This window comes from Epinephelus lanceolatus, chromosome 1, assembly GCF_041903045.1.
Source record: "Epinephelus lanceolatus isolate andai-2023 chromosome 1, ASM4190304v1, whole genome shotgun sequence".
Lineage (NCBI taxonomy): Eukaryota > Metazoa > Chordata > Actinopteri > Perciformes > Serranidae > Epinephelus > Epinephelus lanceolatus.
Window position 1 is genome coordinate 35,065,006 of NC_135734.1, and position 22,453 is coordinate 35,087,458.

The 22,453-nt window shown below is 42.8% G+C and overlaps 1 protein-coding gene across 3 annotated transcripts in view; it reads left to right on the plus strand.

Moving 5' to 3' along the window:
• The first annotated feature begins 15,728 nt into the window (after positions 1 to 15,728).
• tox2 (TOX high mobility group box family member 2) overlaps positions 15,729 to 22,453 on the plus strand; it is a 144,783-nt gene continuing 138,058 nt past the window's right edge. The window contains exon 1 of one of the 3 annotated variants that reach the window (XM_078169829.1): positions 15,729 to 16,351. In XM_078169829.1, the coding sequence (XP_078025955.1) occupies positions 16,259 to 16,351 (93 nt within the window). In that variant the 5' untranslated portion in view covers positions 15,729 to 16,258. The remainder of the gene's footprint in view (positions 16,352 to 22,453) is intronic. The other 2 variants (XM_033626775.2, XM_033626777.2) reach the window with 2 other exon arrangements.

Genomic DNA, 22,453 nt, shown 5'->3' on the forward strand with positions numbered 1-22,453 from the left:
GCTGCAAGATTAATAAGGTTTATAAAAACGGGCAATATGCTGCAGAGCAGCACGTCTGAAATTCAAGAGCAGCAGAAGGATACCGAGGAGAGATTGAACCATGTATCTTTTCTTCCCTCTTGCTTCGACACCCTTCACATTCAAATGACCTCTGAAGGCGGCATGGGGATCTGCCTGATAGATATTACAGTATTTTGTCTGTGTCTGCTATGTGCTAGACTTCAGCGGCGCCCTCCCCCACCATGCATTCTGACCTTTCATATTTAGTATACCATGTTGGGTAAAGGTCACCTCTGTTTTGGCTCCTCTCTACTGGTTTTGTTGTGCGATTGGAAATGCCCACAGAGTCTTCGATATATAAATATTTCCGTGTTGCTGTCAAAAAACATGCAAAGGGCAAGTAATCACGCGGCGTTTTCAGTAAGTGGTTTTTGAGATTCCTAATCACGCCAGGCTGATTAGCTCGCACCTGAGCATGCAGGGCTATAATGTCGTGAGTTTCTCCTCTCATTAATTCCCATTACTTCTATTCAGCCATGATCAGCTTTGTGTTCTTGTGACCTGACGTCTAGGGCATGCAAAGCTTGAAATTAGTGTAAGACCTTGTGTATCATGTGTCATGAATAGAAAAATAAAATACTTTGTAATGGAGGAAAGCGTCACCTGTTCAAAGCACTAAATTATCCAGATATAAATATATATATATTTCCCTTTTGACCGCAGATTTAATGTCACTTGCATGTTTCCCCCCCTCAGACTTCACTTTCAATGGAAAGGCAATGGATTTTCTTACATTAGATTTCCCAATCACATAAAGTGCCCGCTGCTCGCTCCCTGTGACAGGTGCAGAAACCTAAACAGCCTCTTTGAAAACTGAATACCTCATTGCTAAAAAACCATGTACATTATTTCATTACAGGGAGATCTTATGGTAGTGGGCAAGACACATCTCCGTTCCTCTATGTTCAGTATATTATTGAAACGATTTCGACCTTCAACATATTTCACTCATCCACCGGAATTTCAGACTTTTGTTTCATCACTCTGTCTTTCATTCTGTCATCATCTCTCTCTGTGGTGGTTCTGTTTTAAGACTCGGGAATGTGAAAGGCTCCAGTTAAGCTTCAAATGGTCCCCCTCCTCTTCTCAATGAGATGGAAACATTAATCAATTAGGTTGGCCCTTAAAGGATCTGAAGGAGATGAAGCTCCCCTCTCTCCGAAAATGAAATGCCACAGACTTTTAAATCCAGTCAAAGGGCATTTTTCCCAATCTTGCTCTCTTCTCTCTTCTCCCCCCCCCCTCCTCCCTTTCATTCCCCAGTCCCTGTTTCATTCATCTTCCCTCCCATCCCCCTCTCATTTCTCATGTGCAACATAAGTAGAAGGTCGGGGAATGAGAGGATGATGAAGAGGAGGGTTTATTCGGGAGTGGAATGGGAGGATGAGGGGATGATGGGGCTGTGAAAACATGAGTTGAAATACACTTTTTCTAATTGTTTTGCATAAATCAGAAAGACGCAGATTTACATTGTTCCCCTCACATCTGTTATGATTTTATGTTAAAGTCAAAACTTTGAATTATGTGTGTTTCTGATGCACCAAAAGCACCAATCGTCCATGTACTAGACATGCAAATTGCACAACAAATAATATATAATTTAATGAAATGCCATACATCTGTATATGAATTGCAAATATTGTAAGTGAATAGTTTGCATCTGGTGGAAATGCAACAGCAGCTAATTACTAGTATGGAAAAGGGTCACGCAGAGGGTGGAGCGGACTCCATGAATGGCAGTTGTTTCAATGGCCGATTGTCCAAAGGAACAAGAGACAACATAGTCTCATTATTGAAGGTCAGTGGCTAGAAAAGGTTAGCAAAGGTTCACCATTGAACAGCCCTTTGTGGTGAGCCTGCCACGGCCTCGCACAGAATTTATTCACACAAGCTTTGATACAAAACTCAACTGGGTAAAGAGAAGTGCAAATTCTGCAAAGCATTCTTTGGCATGTAATTGTTGTTATTCTGGAACTGTCACACATTTTGGTTTATTTGCACATTTTTAATTCAGTTGATGCCACAACAGGAAATGTTTCTCAGTCTCACATATTGTCATTTGAAATGTCTGCTGTTTCCTTAAAGGGATACTTTGCTGATTTTCAACCAGCTTTGTATCATAATAATGTGGGTAGAGTGTGTAAATGAACTGTGGTAAACTTCCCTCCGTCTTACCAGCAGCCAGATCTCCCTGCTCCTCTGTCAGGTCAGATTTCTTGCTGGTTCTCGGGCTGTTGCTCAAACTACAGATTGTGCTTCCACATTTTCGTGTCCCTGCCATCACGGACAGAAAGAGTAACAAGGTGGATGGAGAGAGAGACCCGCCCCCCTCCCTCGCTCTCTGATACTAAACGTTGATGAAACTAAAAATTCAGGCAGTGCTGATTAGATATAAACCAAATGAACTATACAGCCAATTTCTTGTCTAAAATGCCTTCAGAAAAACATTGTAGCATTAACCTGGCAATCCAGATGCCCCGCCCCTAGCAAATTCTAATATGCACTGCACGGGGATCTGGCCCTGATGAGCAGAGCCCGGTGATACGCCATCGGACCAATCAGATCAGTCTGTCTGACAGAGGCGGGCTCTGGGCGGGCGTAACATAATGAGGACAGCTAAGATGGCAGCTGCTGAAGGACTGCATTCAATTGAGCTTTGGAAGAAATGCTAAGCCACCTACACTTATCTTTTTCCTTGAGAGAGGAACAGAAGACTGCCCTAGAAGCCTTCGTTTCCAGGAAGGACGTTTTCGCAGTTTTGCCGAAGGGATACAGCAGAAGCATAATATATCAGTTAGCCCCACTGTTTGGCAAACAAATGGGACTTAGTGTAACAAATATGTCACCTTGTTTTTTGCTCTACTTGGTTATCGTGCTATCCAATTGCGTGCGGCGGCATTTAATATGCCTCAGTTAGTGCCGCCCCTTGGGTAGGAAGGGTGTATTGGTGAGGGCCAGACTCAAAATCTTTCTAGATCTGAGTCTGGATTTCCAGGCAATGGTAGCATACCATTTAACTGTAATTCGATATTGTTTGTTATCAGCTAGCCGCTAAATACTGGTAAAAAACGGCCAAGCTCACATAGAGTGCTCAGGGACGATGTCTATTTGTAGGCTGACGTAGAAGTCAATATTGCCCTGGTTCCCTCGACAAAAAGCCTATGGGATTTTTCCATTGGATTTTGGATTATGGCAGAAAATCAGCCCCGTACCAAACAAAAGTTTATGATACTTACACATTTTGCTTAAGTGTAGATGCAATCACCAGGCAAAGAAATCTGACGTTAGGCTATTAACGAACTACACCACCATTGCATTACCTTAACATCAGCACCAAAACAAGGCCATGAGTTCAGCGTTGATGACGTTCTGCAGTCTCATCTAGCCACCTGTTAGCAACCGCCTCTTTTAAGCCATGTAGCCTACGGACTTCAAAATTTTATGAGTGGGGTATTTACTGGTGTATTTTATGTCATAGAATAAAACGTAAAAATGTCTCTTTAGCTTGTGTTAACTACAGACCTTATTTCAGGCACCTAATAACACATTCTCACTCCAACCTTGTCATATATCAACGTTTGGTCATGGACTTTCCACATCCAGATATGACGTGTAAGGTACCCTGGGTGTGTTGATTATTGATGTTCTGGGACGCCATGTCAAGTTCTGCCTGTTACATGCATTGTCGTCTTTCAAAATACACTTCTGTTCTCACAGGAAATTACATATAGGTAAGCCCCTTTTACACTGCTAGATTTTCGGCGAATGTTGGGCCGTTTTGCCGGCAAGCTGTGAGCGTTTAGACACACAGAGGATCGGCGAGTTGATCCAAGGTGCCCAATTTTCCGCCTCGTAGGGTAGTCATATTGGCGGAACCTTTTTGGTTTAAACAGACCAAGGCGGCCTTCCACAACGGGAGGGGCTGTTGAAGAGTTGTGGGAGGAGCTGTTGATGATGCCACACGTGCGAGCCACTGGCAGTGGATAAACAGGAAACAGCTGATAGCAGGATTTAGCAAGCAGCTAGTAGCAAGAGGGAAACACAAACCTGACAGACACTATAAAGATGAGCAACTGGGGAGACAAGGAATTGCGCACCCTCCTTGTCCTCGCAAACGAAGAGGCCATTAACCGTCAGATGACGGGGACGGTGAAGAACGGGCCAACTTATGAGAGAATCGCCGAAGGATTGACCAGCCGCGGCTTCCCTCCCACGTCACTGTTTACGTCACACGCTAAGCTACACGTTTTGTTACTTGCTCACGCCCCCCAATGCCTCGAAAAAGGCGCATTCTGTATTAACAAAAGTAGGTAGGCGGCATTTTGATGCACTCCCCAATTTTGTTTTTATACTGCCAATGCTGAAGAAATCCTGCAAATTTGCATAATTCTTGTTAAAAAAGGGTTGTAGTCTCTTTCAAAATAAGTGCACTACGTGGATACCACACCATGAATTGACGTTGTTTTTACTTCAACAACTAACGCACAAGGTTGGATTAGGCAACAAAAATATGTGGTTAGGCTCAAGAAAAAGAACGTTGTTTGGCTTTACAATCATACAGGAAGTGAACTCCAGCCTCCCAGAGGAAAGTCAGTGGTTGCTGCACCCCTCCCGCCTGCCCTACGCAGACTATGCCTGCCTTAACTTTTGTTCTTGTCCTGCCGCGTTTCCCCCTGAAACTGCACAGCGTTGTTAAACTATAACGGCGACCGTCCGTGTATTACACCAACATTGAAGGACAGCTTTTTTGTCAGTGTCACAGCCCAAGCGCCGGATTTTGGCGACTTCGGAGTGAGACCGGGTTGCAACTAACCAAAAACACATTAAAAGATGAGGGAACCTGGAATGAAAAAATTCTAATTCATTTTGTGGGGAGTGTTTATGCGTTGCCTTTTTCTTGCTTAAAGCGTTTTCAAAAACTTATTTTAGCTCAGTACCATATTGTTTCCTGTGACAAAATAGCCAAGCTCACATTATGTCACCCACCAGCAGGAGTGTTTTTTAGTCCACTGGAATGCAGTGCATTCATAGACAGCCTAGTTTTATGAAAAGACCATCTTTCCAGCAGTGAAAGACTTTTTGTCAGTTTCAAGATTTCATGTACAGTACATCTTTGCTCACCATAGTCAGTTGTGCTTTCTGAGAGAACACACAGTAATATGATCCCATAGGGGAACAAATAAAATTAACTGGGGGTCAGTGAGACTGGGCATGAAAATATCCCCAGACAAAAATGAAGTCTTTTGTAAGGCTTTGGTCAGTGTGTCTGTTTTAGGCTGAATCTACGTGCTGTGTCTAGGAAGTCTGGATGTTGCGTCTGGAGCCATTATACGCCTTGTTAATTCAGAATTGTATTCCACCAAAGCCTGTCATGTCATCATTTCCATTGTTTGTCCTCACAAGATTTTCTCAGCGTCCTGTTTAAATTAATTTTCTTGTTTTCTGTTTATGATCACGGTAGTTTTGGACAAAATAATAAACATCATTTGACGTGCACGGCTGAGGGGAAAATAGCAAAACTTACTGAGCCGAACGGTTTTTCATTCAACATATTTAGGCAGCGGGAGACCAGTGGAAATGTGAAAGTGAAAAATTAAGCACCTGAGTACCAGTCTGATTTAGCTTAAATTGACACAAAGTGAAATTCGTTGAACAAGAACCAAAGTCAAAGGCAAAGTCATTTATAAAGGCATTTACAAAGCATTTTTACAAGCTGCTCTGTCACAAAGTAGTCGACAGAACACAAATGACACAAATCAAAGCAAAGGTGAGTCTTTTCAGCATAATCAGTTTCCATGGGTTTTATTTTTCCTCCACAAATTTGCTGCTTCTTTGCAATACTGCAGAAACAGTGTGTTTTCTGTGTAAATTTGGGTCATTAATGAGTCATCTCTCCGGTTAATGGACCTATTGAACTATTTCCTGTTTACCATTCACTTTGCTGTTTGCTTCTCTCAGGACAACCTTATATGGAATTGCTGCCAGTGGACCGAGGCAATGCTATTACAACATTTACATTAGTGCTAAATTAAATCAGACTGGAAGGTAGCAACATTTAGTATTTCCAATTTGGTTTAAAAGGAAAAGAACATCCATGCAACATCCATGTGAAAAATAACCACGCACTGTTCTGACGTTAGTGGAGACATTACTTGACCCCTAAAAACTTCTGACAGTAATTTTTTAAACCTGAAAGCTTTGACCTGTTTTACAAAAGAAAACGCATTAATATTTTACGCAAAATGACCAACAATGAAGATCCTGCTGTGTCTGACGAAGCTGCACCTTGACAGCTTCACTTCCCATAACTAGTGGGGAACTGAAGTTCTTATTATAGTGACATAAAATAACACTTGCATAACTCTGCTTATTTGTTACAGATGAGAGAGTAGGCTAATGTGTATTCTCTCGTGTGGAGGAGGAGGAGGATGCCACTTAAGAAATGCTGAATTAGTGTACAGTAGGACCTCACAGTTTGTGCAGGGGTTTTGTTGAAACCTCTATTTTCCACTTCCTGTGCTTTTAATTAATAACAACAAACTCCCATACTCAATAATTCACTTCATTAGAGACATTAAATTTGGGACCAAAAATGAGTTATTCACATGATGACTCTATTCTTTGACATCCATTCATCGATTCATCCATCCATCCATCCATTGTCAACCACTTATCCAAAGCTGTGTCACGGGGGCAGCAGGCCAAGCAAAGCACCCCAGACGTCCCTCTCCCCAGCAATGCTTTCCAGCTCCTCCTGGGGGACCCCAAGGTGTTCCCAGGCCAGATGAGATATGTAATCCCTCCAGCGTGTTCTGGGTCTGCCCCAGGGCCTCCTACCAATGGGACGTGCCTGGAGCACCTAGAGCAGCGGCTCTACTCCGAGCTCCCTCTGGATGTCTGAGCTCTTTACCCTATCTTGAAAGCTGAGCCCACCCACCCCTCGCAGGAAACTCATTTTGACTGCTGGTATCCGCGACCTCATTCTTGCGGCCATTATCCAAAGCTCATGACCATAGGTGAGGGCTGGGACGTAGATGGACCAGTAAATCTAAAGCTTTGCCTTTAATGACCATGATGTCAAAAAAGGTTTTATCTCCAAAGACTCCAAAGGAGGACCAACAAATTCTACCTCTTTAACCTATTGCCTCTGTGACTGACTTGTGTGAAACAAGTGTGAAAAAAAATCCAACCATCTCCATCATTTTTGTAAAGGTAAAGCATGGCTGTAGGGATCGCAGTGTTGTTCTGTCCACCAGTTTCATCCCGAGTAAAACATCACAAAGAAGATAGAAGATGGATTGCCATGGAATTTTGTCCAGACATTCATGGACCCCAGTGGATAAATGACTTAGGACTTCAGTGATCCCTTGAGTGTTCCTCTAGTGCCACCATGGGGTTTCATGTGATTTTGAGTGAAGTCTCCAAACTAATGCTTCCTCTGACCTTTCATGTAGCACCATCATCAGGTCAATATTTCTATTTGTCCCCTAGAGCCCTAGTCTCGCTCACCAGACCAGAAAAGAAAGGTCTGGCTGGGCCGACTCTCACTTTAAGATTGGAGAAAAAAACGCCCCGGCTGCTTGTATTTGTTTCAACCAATCACAATCGTTCTTGGCGGTGCCACAGCAACGGTGCGCTTGCAAAAATATTGCCGGGGGGAAACAGGTTTTGGTGTAACATGCCCACCAAAATATCACCTACAGGACGCGAACCATGGCAGAAAAATGGCTACATCCCCGCAAGATCAAACACCGCAAAAGTTAGTAAAGGACGTGTTGAAAACGGTTGAAAACTGCTACACAACCGGAGGTGGTAGGGCGGTACTTCAGCGGGTGGCTCGTTCCGCCCAATGAGAGGCTGATCTATGCAGTGAACTTCCGCCCACCCAGACTACTAGAGCCCTGACACACTGTTGACACTAGTTGGCTGTTGATGACTTTTTTTCTGTCCAACTCAGTATGTTGGATCGGAGTCAGCACCGCCAGAGCTTGTTGGTGATTGAAAGCACTCCAACTGGCAGTTTAGCTCGGTGGACAAGGAGAAAAGTGTAAGTAAGAATAGTAAACAGTCAGCTTAAGTCAAGAGGCATGAAATCAAAACAAACTTGATGTATTAGGTAAGAATCTTTTTAGCCATTGTGCTCCTCAGCAGAAACAGTTCGTAATTGGCTGTTATTGTTCGCTAGCGCACTGTGAATAGAATTTGTTGGTTCAGCATTGTATTTTTGGTCGATGTGCTAACTGGCTAACTAGCATTTTGAATCCATCCTGTCTCACTTTCTGTTTTCCTTTTTCAATGATCAACACAAACTGCTGCCGCCTGCTGCTATGGAAAGTTGTTTCCACTCATGCAGGCACCAAATATATGAGCTAGTTGGCTGGTGTCTTTGCAGTGTGTTATGGTGGAACCTTTTGGCCAAGACACAGGCGACATAAGGCGACTCCACAGTTGGCCTTTGTTGCCACTTGTTCTTTGATGTCAGTTTGGTGTGTCTCGGCCTTGACTTTGGTTTACGACCAAATTCTGTAATGATCTAGTAAAAACTGGGACTCTGTTGCAAAGGAAAACACAAAACACCAAGAACAGTTTATCAAATCCAAATCTTTACTTAGGAGGTCGGGGCTCTGACATGTGAAGGCAGTCAGTGAAGGGAGAAAAGCCCATTCAGGGAAATCGCACAAAAGGCAAAGTCCATAAATCCAAGCAGAGTCAAAACCAAAGAATCAAACATGAGGAAAAGGCTGGAGTGCATGAACACACAATGACAATCTGGCAACTGAGCGGGGGAAACACTGGGCTTTAAATACACAAGGGCTGATTACTAACTACACACAGGTGAGTGGAACAAGACATGCTATTGTGAAACACATGAGGTAATCAACAAAGGCGGGAAAACTCAGGAAGTAAAAGAAACACTGAACACAATGAGAACACATTTCAAAATAAAACAGGAAGTGGACACAAACACCCGAGCATAAACTTGACATAAGATCACAAATTCCTGCAAAACTAATGACGTCACCATCAGCTCCAGCTGCACTTGTGCTGTGTGGTACATATATTAGCATGCTAGCATACGCTAAATAAGATGGTAAACATGGTAAACATTTTGACCTGTTAGCATGCTGACATTTACATTTAGCCAGTCATAGAGCCCATTAGTTATTGGTCTGAGGACGATAAACCTCTGGGAACATCAACCAATATTTCAGTAGCCAGCAGATATTTGTGCCAAGACTTCCTCCTCTGTGGGCCGATCACTTCAGCTAATCTTTTTTTGGGCATTTTTGCCTTTAATGGACAGGACAGTTAAGTGTGAAAGGGAGAGAGAAAGAGAGAGAGAGGGGGGATGACATGCAGCAAAGGGTCACAGGCTGGACTCGAACCTGGGCCGCTGCGGCAACAGCCTTGTACATGGGGCGCCTGCTCTACCACTAAGCCACCGACGCCCCACAGCTATTCTTTATACACTGACTGCAGACAAATTAAAGAAGCTAATAAAAGATATAATGCAGTTAGATCATAGCTGCAATTCAATTCAACCAATGCATTCTGCCTCCCCACATGCAGAGTTTACCTGCCACTCAAACCTCATTGATTGCTACTTGAACTACACCCAGAAACCAGAATGTTTCTGGTACCAGACTCCTGTCCTGTTGCCTACAGATTCTGCATACATATGCAGATAACTGTTTATAGAGATTAGCATTTAGACCAACACACCACTGTGCCTCGGTAGAACTTCTCAGAGAAGCTAGCATGGCTGTAGACTCCTGTTTAGTCTTGTCTATTATGATCAGAATGTTTTATCCTCAACTCCCCTTTTCTAAAAAAAACACAGCTTTAAAATGTGATAGGATTTTGATATTTTAAATATTTAGAGTACCTTCAGGTTGCCTGCTTTTTGGACCAATAAAACAGAACTTAACCTCAATATGTTAAAAGCTTTCAGATTGCAGATGGAGCCTTAGAGATCACAATCACATTACTATGTAAAGTCTCTTTCGAATGCTATTGTGAAGCTTTAAACATTCAATTTATATCTAAATATAGTACATATAACTGAACATGGTATGATTGTTTTTATACAGTTAGAATGTTGAATATTGAAGGAAGTTATAATCACTATTTAAGCCTTCATTTGCTGTGATGAAGAGTTTGTATCAGTCAGAATCAGAAGAAGAGTTTTTAGCCCACATAACAATTACAGCATAGAACTGGTGCTTTCGTCATTGTAATGTATACGGTTGAACACAGTGGTTCCCAACTGGTGGGTCACGGTCCAAAAGTGGGTCGCTGGTCCATTCTGAATGAACCGCAAGTGACTCGCAAACATGTAAAGTATATAAAATACACACTTGATTTCAAGTACAGTGAATTTCTGGCACAGAACTTTTATTTTAAAGTGCCCTTTCCTGCTGTAAAAACTACCCTCAAGCTACTCAACAGAGACAGCAAACTAGTTCGACGACATGGCCAAACGCAAGTATAACACTTAAGGTATTAAACTGTGTGGACCTTGAACTAATGACTAAGGAGAAATCTGGACCCTGTGGCTGCACCAGTTGGGAACCACTGGTTTAAAATGTTATTTAAAAGTAGCAAATATCTCACAGTGTGATAAAAACACTTGCAGATGATATATGGTGATGTAAAACAAGCAAGCAAAGGCAGAAAATTAGGGAAAGGCCCAGTCACACTGTGTTTTGAGGCGACGGGAAGAATTATTTCTCTGGTGTTGTTTATCACTCATGGGCTGTAATCAGCGCTCATTTCAGAGTGGAAGAATTACCAGCTCGCTAAAATGCAAGAGAAATTGAAGGGGCAGAGTAGAAAGGGAAGAAAATGTTTTTGTCTTGTGCCACTCTTCATAAATGTCTTTTTTTAAAAGGGAAATTGTACACCGATTTAACTAAAGCTGACTTTTTTTTTCCTCTCTGGAGCCAATAAGCACAAAACATTACTGAACATTACTGAGTTCCTGAAATTACTAGGGTGACAGTCACCACGTCTTGAAGTCATCTTTCTGCTAAAGGCGAATTATCAATTTTCAGAAAGTAAGGTCACTTAAGAAGAAGTTATAAAACCAGTGCTGCTGACATCATCTAAGTACCGACTGGGTCGTAACCCTTAATGGAAAATATTGTTTGATATTTTCCTCTCATTTCCTGGTGCTAGCAGGGGCTCTTACACAGGCAATAAAAAGTGTTTGTTCTTGCTAATTGCTCCGAGTGGATGAATGTATTTCAAGACGGTTGGCTAGACGATATAATTTGCATCCCACGTCGGAAAGAAGTTCTTACATGACGTTTTTGTGACTTTTCTCCTCCTGTGTCATCTCCCCTTTATTTACATGTCTCACCAGTCTGAGTCCCCACTTGTTCACCCCTCCACCCTGTGTCTCATCCTTCTCATGCTCCCACCTCTTTCTTTTTTTTCCATTTACCAAATTTCTTCCACCCCCTCCCTTTTTTTTTAAATCAAACATCTTTCCTTCTGTGTGGCATAATTCCCTTTCTTTCTGGCCGACACTAACACAAAAAACTACACGCATTCCTTTCCCATGAAGCCATGAGTCAGCCTGTGCCAGATACCCCCGTGCACTGTATCTTCTGCTGTAACAGTGACTGAGAGACCGAGTGACAGTATGAAAGAGAGTGAGAGACGGGCGGAGGAGACTCAGACAGACAGCGACACGGCGGCACAGAATGAGGAGAAATCGGCATCTTTGTGACAGTTAACCTTATGAGCTTGGAGTCAGGACAGCCTGAGCTGGCAGCTGATGGCAGACCGCCACAGCAGGCCCACGGTGCGACCCATCTGTGCCTGGTATTAAAGCAGGCTCACACCCCAGGGCCAGAGACACCATGCCGCGTAATAGCTACGCGGACATAGGCCCAGTCCTGAGGAGGCCAACAAGTCACCCACTGGGATGACAATGGCAGCTTGGTTTACACACACACACACACACACACACACACACACACACAGAAAAACTCCCACACATGCACTAGAAAGACAAGAAATACACACACTGGCTGGAATGCTGTAACTTACATGTTGCTCTGTGTTGCAAAAACACATTAATGACACTTTTCTACACGTATGACTGAGCACATAACACCACTCCACGCTCTTCTTAAAAGCAGTGTGATACACATTTGGCTGTGAGCTGTGTTGTTTTCCCTCTCTGCACCTATTTGAAGCTCCGGCTGGACATTGTTCTGTGTTTACATCCTGTTGTGTCGACCGCTGTGTGAGTATGTTTTGCGTTTGTCCAGCTGTGTGTAAATGTGACTGTGTGTGTGTGTGTGTGTGTGTGTGTGTGTGTGTGTGTGTGTGTGTGTGTGTGTGTGTGAGGGTCAGAACTGGAGCACAGTAGCGATATATATGATCCCAGCTACAGTGGTAGTTTATCTATTCTCAGTGTGTATTTAACCGACTGCTGGATGGAAGACAGGCATCAAAATGAAGTGGAAAAAAAAGGTAAATTTCGGAAATAGCTGCAGGCAGCGATTTAGTGTTGTGGAGAAGGTTAAACAGACTAAAAATGATAGCCTAGCATGAACTTTATGCCTATGGCAGTATTACACATCATAACAAGTGGTGTCAAAGTGATATAAGTTATTTAAATGTTTAAAAGGGATGGCAAAACACAAAATCATGTATTTATGAAAACGTACTTAGTGTTTTCACCCCAACTGTGTTGCCTTGTGACGATCACCAACAGGAAGTTATATTTTACTGGCATTACTATATGATAAATATATAAAGTACACATGTATTTGGCCTTTTCTTCTCTAAAGTCTGCAGTTATTCTTCTCTGACTCTCGGCTGTGCCCCTCCTAACATGTAGCTGTGTTAATGGACATCCAGCTCCAATCCAACTTTATTTATGTAGCACCTTTCATACAAACATGCTGTCCAAAACTTAGCATGGACTAAATTGCAGACAGTCCAGTCAGTGACATTATAAAGAAACAAAATAAAAATGTTGGACTTCCTTGTCTGGATTATAGTAAGACTCCAATCACACCCTGATATGTGTAGACCCAAGGAAGAGTCGTTAGTACCAAATGGCTGATGGGGATTCAAATAAATAAATATATAATAAGCTAATGAGGCTGTTAGCAGCTTGAACCCAGATGTACCCCTTGAGCTTTAGAGTTACAAACATGATTTCATCCACACATTGTACAACAAAATGACATGATAGCCTACACTATTTATCTGATGTTTACGAAAGTGAAGCTATATGATGTTCAAACCTGGTATGTGCTATTTTTGGAAACTTGAAACATAAAGTAGCATGTGGTGGAAAACAGTGGTTGAATTTAACTAAATACTGACACTATACTACAGTCTTGAAGTACTTTTACTTGAGTATTTCCATTTCAGATGACTTTATTCTTCTACTCCATGACAATTCAAAGGGAAATATTGTACTTTTTACACCACTACATGTATCTAAGCACAGCTACAGTAACCAATTCCATGCAAATATAAAGACTGTACATACAAAATATGTGATCAGCTCCTAAATCATGATGCCATGTTATAGATTAATCCACCCAACAACATAAAAACATGGCAGCCAACATCGACATTTTGGCCAAATACAATAGCAAAATGCTGCATCAGTGATTGCATGACATTGACATAACATAACATATCATAACATAACAGGGATCATGTTTCTGTTTATTAGATGGTGTTTTCATCAAACTGGACCATCTATGCAGTATACATACTTTTGAAATTTGTGCTACATGACCAGAGAAAACAGAGGGAAATGGCTGTGGCATTCGCCTCTGCTCAAGAGGTAGAAACCTACAACTACCAGAATACACTGCACCACACTGGACCAATAAACTCTGCTGCTGTTGGTTTACATAATGCAAACTTTGCTTTTTTTCCCCCCACAGGAAACAAGATGGCAGCCGGCTGGTAACTACAATTTGAATTTACAGTTAAACAGAGCACTAAATGTGACTATTCTGACCATTATCTAGGCAAGAAGTAGGGAGTCACAGAATCTTGGTTCATATTTGATAGCACTGCTTAGTTTTAATGTTTGAGCTCAGCCTCTATTTTACAATGCAAGAAGCAGTATGGCGCCCACTTCCTGTTTACAAGTTCTCATATAACAAATATGTTATTCAGGACATTTTAGGAAAAAAAAATAGTCAATACAATGACAGAATCTTGGTTTATATTTGATCAGCACTGCCCAGTTTTACAGTTTGATCTGAGTTTGAGAGAGGGAGAGGCAGGTCGCTCGCTCTTGATCAGCTTCTATACTCTGGTGGAGACCATACAAACATACAAAAGTACAATCTGTAGTTTAAGCAACAGCCCTCAAGCCAAGTGTATTGTACATACTGTATGTTGTGTTATTTTACATCGATGCCTAGAGTCAACAATGAGCAGGGAGATCTGTGCACTGGTAAGATGGAGGGAAGTTTACCACATTTCATCTACACATACGACCAGCACTATTATGATACAAAGCTGGTTGATGCTATTTTTGATGCATTCAAGTAGCCTACTTACACATGTTTACTTGGGCCTGATTGACAATTTAATTTAATTTAATGTGTTAATTTGCAGGAGTTTTGTTTATAATGGAGTATTTTTACAGTGTGGTTTTCTACTCTTACTGCAGTAAAGAACTTGAATACTTCCTCAACCACTGTGGTGTACTTCTTCTATTACATTCATCCAATTTTTATACCAGTTTAGTATCAAGGGAGGACTAGAGCAAACAGGGCTTGGTTGTAATCTTTGACAGTCAGAGTTAGATGACATAAAACAAGTTGGGCGCCAACCACTTGTTCACAGATCTTTAAATCAGACTAAACAGATGTGAATTAGCTTGAAATACAGTTAGATCTGTAAAGCTTTCACTACCACACTACCACAGGGGACTTGACAACAGTTTGGGAGGACTCGGGGTGTTTTCCACACATGGTCCTTTTCAGCCCCCTTCTGACTCAGCATTTTTTGGGCACATGTGAACACTCCAAAAGAACTCAGACCCCTCTTGCTTCAAGTCTGCCGTGCAGTTCACCTAACCTGTGCCTTGTGAACTCAATGCTCTCCAGGTTCGCTTTGCCATTGTATTTATCCCTCTAGATCACATGCTGTTGCACTGGGACGCTTGAAAAACAGATGAAACCACGTCGGCCTGTAACGCTTGTAAGGACACAGGAAGTAGTTTGGTCCATGGAAGATGCTGCACGTCTCCAGATGTGGACTGTAGAATACATTAAACAGCAGCAGTCTACAGCACAGAAACGCTGAGGTTTCCCTCCAGTTTAAGGTTCGTCTGACAGCGAGGGGGCTTCATAACCGCACTGCAGTGTTATGTCAAAGTGAAAACAAACCTATACAGGCTATAGTGTGAACAGAGAGAGGACTGAGGCCCCATCAGAGCTGGCGTTGACCTTTCAAATGAACTGACAGTGTGAACACAAAAGGAAACTGAGTCCCTTTTATGTTGGTCCACTTTTGGTTCCACTTTAAGAGGACTGAGTCCGGTTTGTTTCAAAACGACTACATGTGAAACCCGCCCCCATGCCAATCCTCCCAGCCCCGCTGACCCTCCTCTCCGCCTGTTCCTCCTCTGACCGGTAGAGGTCGCAGCCTAGCAGCCGCTGTGCCCGGGTAACTCATGGATGTATCCGAGCGCTCCCACATGACAAAGCTACAGCGCGTCTGGAAACCAGGAACGGAGCACGGACGTTTTTTTGGTGTCGGGAGCGAGAAACCGTCGACAAGATCCATTCTGCATCTTTTACCTGCAGCTCGGCTCGGCTCAGCTCGGCTCGCTTACTAACAACTTCAGTGACCGGTTTTTTAATTTCTTGTGATCAGAGAGGCGGGCAGCTTCCCTCTGTTTCTCCAAGTGAACTTTATAGGGATGTTATATGAGAGCATCACCGCGCTGAATGCCCAGATAGTGCTTGAGTAAAGTGTAGGACGGATGTGGAGAGACTCCTCTTCTTCTTCTTCCAACACTACTTTTTGTTCGGTTTAATACACAGGAGAAAAAAGAGAGGGAGTGTGTGCAGGAGAGCGACACAGACACAGAGAGAGAGAGAGAGAGAGAGAGAGAGAGAGAGAGAGAAAGAGAGAGAGAAGTGGCACAGGTTTTTTGGAGCTACGCTTTCATGCCGTCAGTCTTGCGGACTCTGAGATGGACGTCAGATTTTATCCAGCTCCCCCTTCAAGCGTGGGTTCATGTACGTTACCGACTGACTCTGGTTTGGACTATTACCACTCCAACAAGGTAACAATTATCTCCACTTTACGGGCTTTACAGTCTGCAGCATTGGTGTGTTGATGCACGCGCGCACAAGTCCGTTGCACACACACATGGGGCCATGTATATGACCAGGCGCAATGTGCAGGAAGAGCATTAGTGGCGAGGGCTGCACTTTTAGCTCCCTTGGGATGAATTAAGCTTGACGTGAACTTTGTTGTGTATCTGATGTGCAGTTCAACTCTGCACAAGAGCACGCGTGACACCTGTTCTGAGCTCGTGCACGCCTGTTTTTTTCCTTTAATTGCAATCTGCTTATTTGTTCATGTGGATAAACTGTGGGTGCGTTGGATACTGTAGCTGTCCTGTGAGTTGGAGCGCACCTCCTGCTCCAGCTCCAGCGCACTGCTCACAAATTAAATATGTGCCTTTTTTTCTCTACTTTTAAAACTGTATGCAAACCTGCAAAATGTTCCCTGTGTCATTTAAACAATGCCGACCCAACTGCGGAAACACGCTATCTTATCTGCTCCGCACAGGTCCCCACATGGGGCAGTGCACAATTAGTCCAATAAACAACTATCAAGATTGCGTCTAAATGTGATAGTGACAGCACGTTATGGATCGAGGCTATTTGTGATGCTGTAAGGTGGCCTATATGTTGTGCAGCTTGGTCAGTGCGCATATTAAATTGCATTTATCTGGATAAAAGTGTTGCCATAGTCGCATTTTAGTGAACACCTTTTTGCGCATATCACCAGTACGCACAGAGTAACTTTTTGGGAATTAATTATTAATCATTAATGGGAGCCATGATGTTGTTTGAAAGTCTAAAGCATCAAATATTTGAATTTATTTACCAGTTTTGGTGTTAATATGAACATGCTCATGCGTTTTTACGCACGGAATTGTACCCAATATTATTACAGCGTCATGTTTTTACTGGTGGATTGATGTGGGAATAGGTGCCATTAAATATTGATCACTAACAATCTTTAATTTAAAGGAAAGTGGCACAAAATCAGTTTGCATCAGACCTTTTTGGATGGCTAAATACTGTCATGTTTGTTGAATTGTGCAGTTATTGATATTGTGTTGAATGTCATGGGGCCTACTGTAAAGAGACTTTTCCACTGCTCCGCTCTCTCCATGTGCTGCTGGCTATCTGCCTTACTGATAAAAGGTTTTGCATTTAGACAAATATATGAGCCTGCCACATAGTCCAAGATTACAATTCACAAGCAACAAGGCTAGTTTTTTCTTTTGTTAATGTGGTCAGGGTAAAACTTGTGTAAACATTTGGCAGAGCTTGAAGAAGGCATTATACCCGCAGCCATTCAAATAGGTCTGCTTGCCTTTGCAGCTGGAAGGAAGCCAGCAGGCAGTTAACATTTGCTGATGACAAAGTGAAACATTATAGCACGGTACAATATTTGAATTGTTAATCTCCCCTGTCCATACACACGGTCACCTGCATGTACACATGGACAACACACACAGACACTCACACTCACTTGCAGAGGGGTGTGAGTTACGATACATGAGACTACAGTCATTCCTCAGCCACTAACCTACAGTGCAAACATCAGCCCTGTAACTCCAACATAAACTGAGCCTAGGGCTGTATTTAAGCGTAAACCGTACCTTAAATTAGCCTGTTAATAAAGTTAGGGCTGGCTAAAGGGTTGGGTATGGCACACACACACATATATGCACACACACAGTAGCTGCTGCAGATGTATATTTAAGATCACAATGAGACCTGGCTCTCAGGTCTTGTAGCGTTAACACAATGAACTTCACTAGCTGTCATGATTTAGCGAGCGTAGGGGTTGCTGGCCTGCTACGAAGCAGGTTTGGGTTTCAAGGGCAGAATCGTATAACATTGTCATTACTAAAGTAACAGCTGTGACTAAGATGTAAAGTGACATATTATCTGTGCTGCGCTGCCGCTACTACACATAACTGTTGAATAATGATACAGGAGCTTCATGTGACGTTCTGGCGATAGTTCATCCTTTGTGGCGGGATGGAGCTGACCCCCTGGAGTAGCTCTGTGTGAGCAGGTGTTAGCTGGGAAGCTTGCAATCATGATTCAAAAAAGATATTTCTTGCATTTCACAGCTATATTGGAGTCACTGCACGCATGGTTTTAATGTCTCTTGGCAGAATGTTTAACAGGAAATTGAAAAGATGATTGTAAGTGACAGATTTTTGCATTTTTGAGGCTCAAAAGTCTTAAACCCTCTGAGTGAGGCCTCCAACAGAAGGTGCTGATTCAACATAATTTACACTTAAAACACACAGAATATACATGTGGTGTGTGTGAAACTCACTGGTGTGATTGTGCATCACTGTACAGTATCATACACAGCAACCAGGAAGTGAGCATAATGCTAAGTGGGACAGTCCGTATATAAAAGGCCAGCCCTTCCTGTTCTAGCGGTGTAAAGTCAGACACATCTATTTCTGACAGTGACTAGGCTCTGTGAGTATGACTTTGTGTATGTGTATGTGTGTGTGTGTGTGTGTGTGCATATAGAGTAGCTGCTACCTTAGTGGCAGCTAATGGGGATCCAAATAGAGGCTGAGTAGAATACCTGAAGGGGTTAATAACTGAGGAACGTAAAGAATGTGTAAGCTGAAACTGATTCGAAGTGATCGTCCACATTCAGCGTGATGATTGATTGATGGCTGCCAGGAATATGGATCGCACTGACAGGATGCGTCAATACCACCATTCCATGAACGCACTTGACCTTTGAATTTTAGGCAACGGTTTTCCCACAATTACACAGGAAACATCAACAAAATACAGCGTGAATTAAAAGATGTCTAACGTGCTTTATGCTTTGATTTCAAACCTAAATGAGGAGATTATGTAAGACAAAAATGCCATTGTGCCTTTCTACATTTCATTGTAAATTCCTTGATAAAACAACCTGTGCATCCACATTTCGGAACAATGCAAAGAACAACACATGAGAGAAGCATCGATTTGTTGTTTTTTATTTTTTTGTTTGCTATGAACCCCACGGCTCTGTTGCTCTTCTCAACTCCATCCAACTTGCATTGTCCTGCACTTGCACAATCACCGTGAGTCATCTTTACTTTTTTTTTTTTTCGCCCAAGATTTCTCCTAATCTTTTTGAAGCCGCTCTGTATCTTTCCTCGCTGAGTGGGAGGCTTGTTTGTTCAGCGTACACTCAGCTGTGTATACCAGCGCTGAAGGCCACTTCTTCGCAAATGCCTGTTTTAGCGAGAGACTATTTGTCAAATGCATTATGACTTGTGCATACCCCCAGGCAGAATCACTCCGGTGAAATGAAGTTGGATAGATTACTGTAGCTGTTCCACTTTCTCCTCATCCCTCTTCCCTCTAACAACACGGTGCCCAAGAGAGAGGCTCTCAAGTAATTATACTGTAGTTATTCTGTAGCTTTATAATCCAATGGTTTGCAGATGTTATTCTTTACATAGTTGCAGCCTGTTCCAAGTTACTGTACGTTATTTATATATGCTGAGGCCGTTTTCACCGCAGTGCAGAGCAAACACTCTATTGATGCACAGTTAGTGCAGCACAAGAAGTGATATCTCAATCAAAGCATTACTGTGTTTGACTGTATGTGTGCACGGTGCATACCTAATTGCTATTATACCTTGAGGCGAGATGTATGAAGCATGTTTAACAAGATAACCCTCCTCATTTGTACATTGATCCGCGTTTTCCCACGTGTTACACTTTGTAATGCCTCATTGTACATCTTCATGCGAGTGCGAGTAACAAGCAGCTGACATTTGTCCACCTAAAGAGCAACGAGGCCAGCTTTTTGCCGAGCACGTACCAACCCCCTTTTCAAGTGGTCCGCTCCATTTCCACCGCTATCCAAATCACTGTATTAGTCATGGGATACTTCAAAGTATGGACAGGCGAAAATATTTTCCGTGTTGAATTCTCAGAATGTGTTTTTTTTTTTCTCCCCATCTCTTCAAAACATGACCGTAATAGAAACAGGGAAAAAAAAGAGAAAAAGTAAAGAGTTATTCCAGCAGTACCTCATTCTGTACACAGAGAAAAGTTAATTACATGGAGGCAAGCATTCTTGGGTCGACAGCGTGGACTTGGGGTTTTTCATTGTGCCCATTCATAACATTCTGCTGACTGGCCAGTCCAACTTGCAATATCCCAACCGTTCTCACTGGGAAAATGTTAACCCATGCATGGCTCTAATGCACACCAGAGGGGAAAAACGCAGGCTAAAGCTGCTGGAACTGGGAATACTCAAAGTGGCCAGTTTATTGTTCTAATGCAGTTCCAGCCAGTTTAACTCAGAGCAAATAGCAGATAACATAAAATGGAGTCGTGGAATGAACATTATTATTTATTTTTTGTGTATAAAAAACCCTTACTTTGTGAAGTTTTTTTGTGTCAAACCACTTCCTGGCACTATTCATAATCAAGTCTTTCTGTCCCCCCCCCCTCTCTGTGTCTAACTTCTTCTCTCATTTACCTTCCCAGCAGCAATGTCAAAAGGTTATGGAGGGAAGCCGGATCGCCTGGGGCTGATTGTGTCTTTGAGTTAATGATAAGTAGCTACAGTGTTATTCTCTGGAGCAGTCGGGCTTAGATTGTGCTCTGCGCGCAGACTATTACAGTAGGAGAGGAGTGCACTATTTACGACTTTCTGTTTTTGATCACTTGTGTAAAACCACAAGACAGCAGAGTACAGTATGAGTGCATTTTTTTTAATAGAATCAGATGGATAAAATGTGGATGGCTGCACAGTGCACACCTCCCTTGTAGTCTGTTTATGTTTATTCACCTGTGTTACAACATAGGAGAAATCCCCACATAGGTGCCACCACATCAGTGACACTGTAGTTTCTATTCTGCAGCTACACCTGCGTAGGATTTCCTGGGGTATTTGAGGACGACAACTGACTGTTTAGAGAAGAGGCGAGAGGATACGGGTAGTGTCCACAACAGGGATTTACCACCCTGGACTTCAGTTTAACCTACAGAATAGTGAAGGTGACAAAGCCTCAACCAGACTCCGCAGCACTCCCGTTGCTCGGCTCTGTACTTTATAATCTCGACCAGACATGACTCAGAGCTACTAGAGGTGTTAAGAGGGTCATAAGTCATGTATGGCTGAAAATAGATAGTATAGTTTATCCTGCCTGGTTAGCTACTTAATCACCTAGGTCCATAGAAACAGGCTATTTATGTCGATGATTAATTGTATTAGCTGCCAAGTATTCAGTCATGACAGTGCATTTTTAAAAACTCTCCCCCGATGTACTTTTGTGATATACTACCGCTATCCAAATCATTTCTGTGCAGCTATCACATCGTAATCTATCAGCCGCAGAGCTGGTTTATTATAAGAAACCACCAGACTGCTTTTGGGGTGAGACTGATAGGAGTAGTTCTCAGGCTCGATGACACACGTGGCAAACTGTAACGCAGTGCGAAACACAGTCACATCACAGGGTGTCAAAGCAATTTCAGTTTTGACGTCGGACGGGAATCGAAGCGACTGGCGCACCTCATTAAATCGCATTAACCCTAATTATCGTGGCTGCCCCTTGAAACCCAAATACTACAGTCAGGCTTGACTCCCGGCTCCTCGGCTGCACGTCGGGTGTGCGTTTCAGCCCCTCGACTTGTGTAAAGGAGTCCAATGTGCCACTTTAAACTGTCTTCACCTCAGAAGGCCACTGGTTCCTCGGTAGCAATAGCCTAGCCTGTCTGTCTCGCCCCCCCACCCTACTCCCTCCACCCTCCACCACCACCACCACCCAGTTTCCTTGTGCTGTTTTATATTCAGTTCTTGATTGGTTGGGGGATGGGGTGGTGGAGTAGCATTTGAGAGGTTAGCTGGTTTGTGCACGGAGGGGGGGAGTAGATTTGGGGTGTGTGTGTGTAAAGAGAGAGAAAGGGCTGTAGATGGAGTGAAAATGGAGAGAGATTTTTCGGGGTGCTTTATTTTTCAGTTCGCCCTTGAGTCTGTAATGTCATTCAACGATGTGGAAACCAAAATGAGCCTTGCCACCAGATGTGTTCCAGTCCAGATAGCGACTTGAAAGACAGACGTTTATTGTTTTAGTGCATTTGGTGTGGTTCAA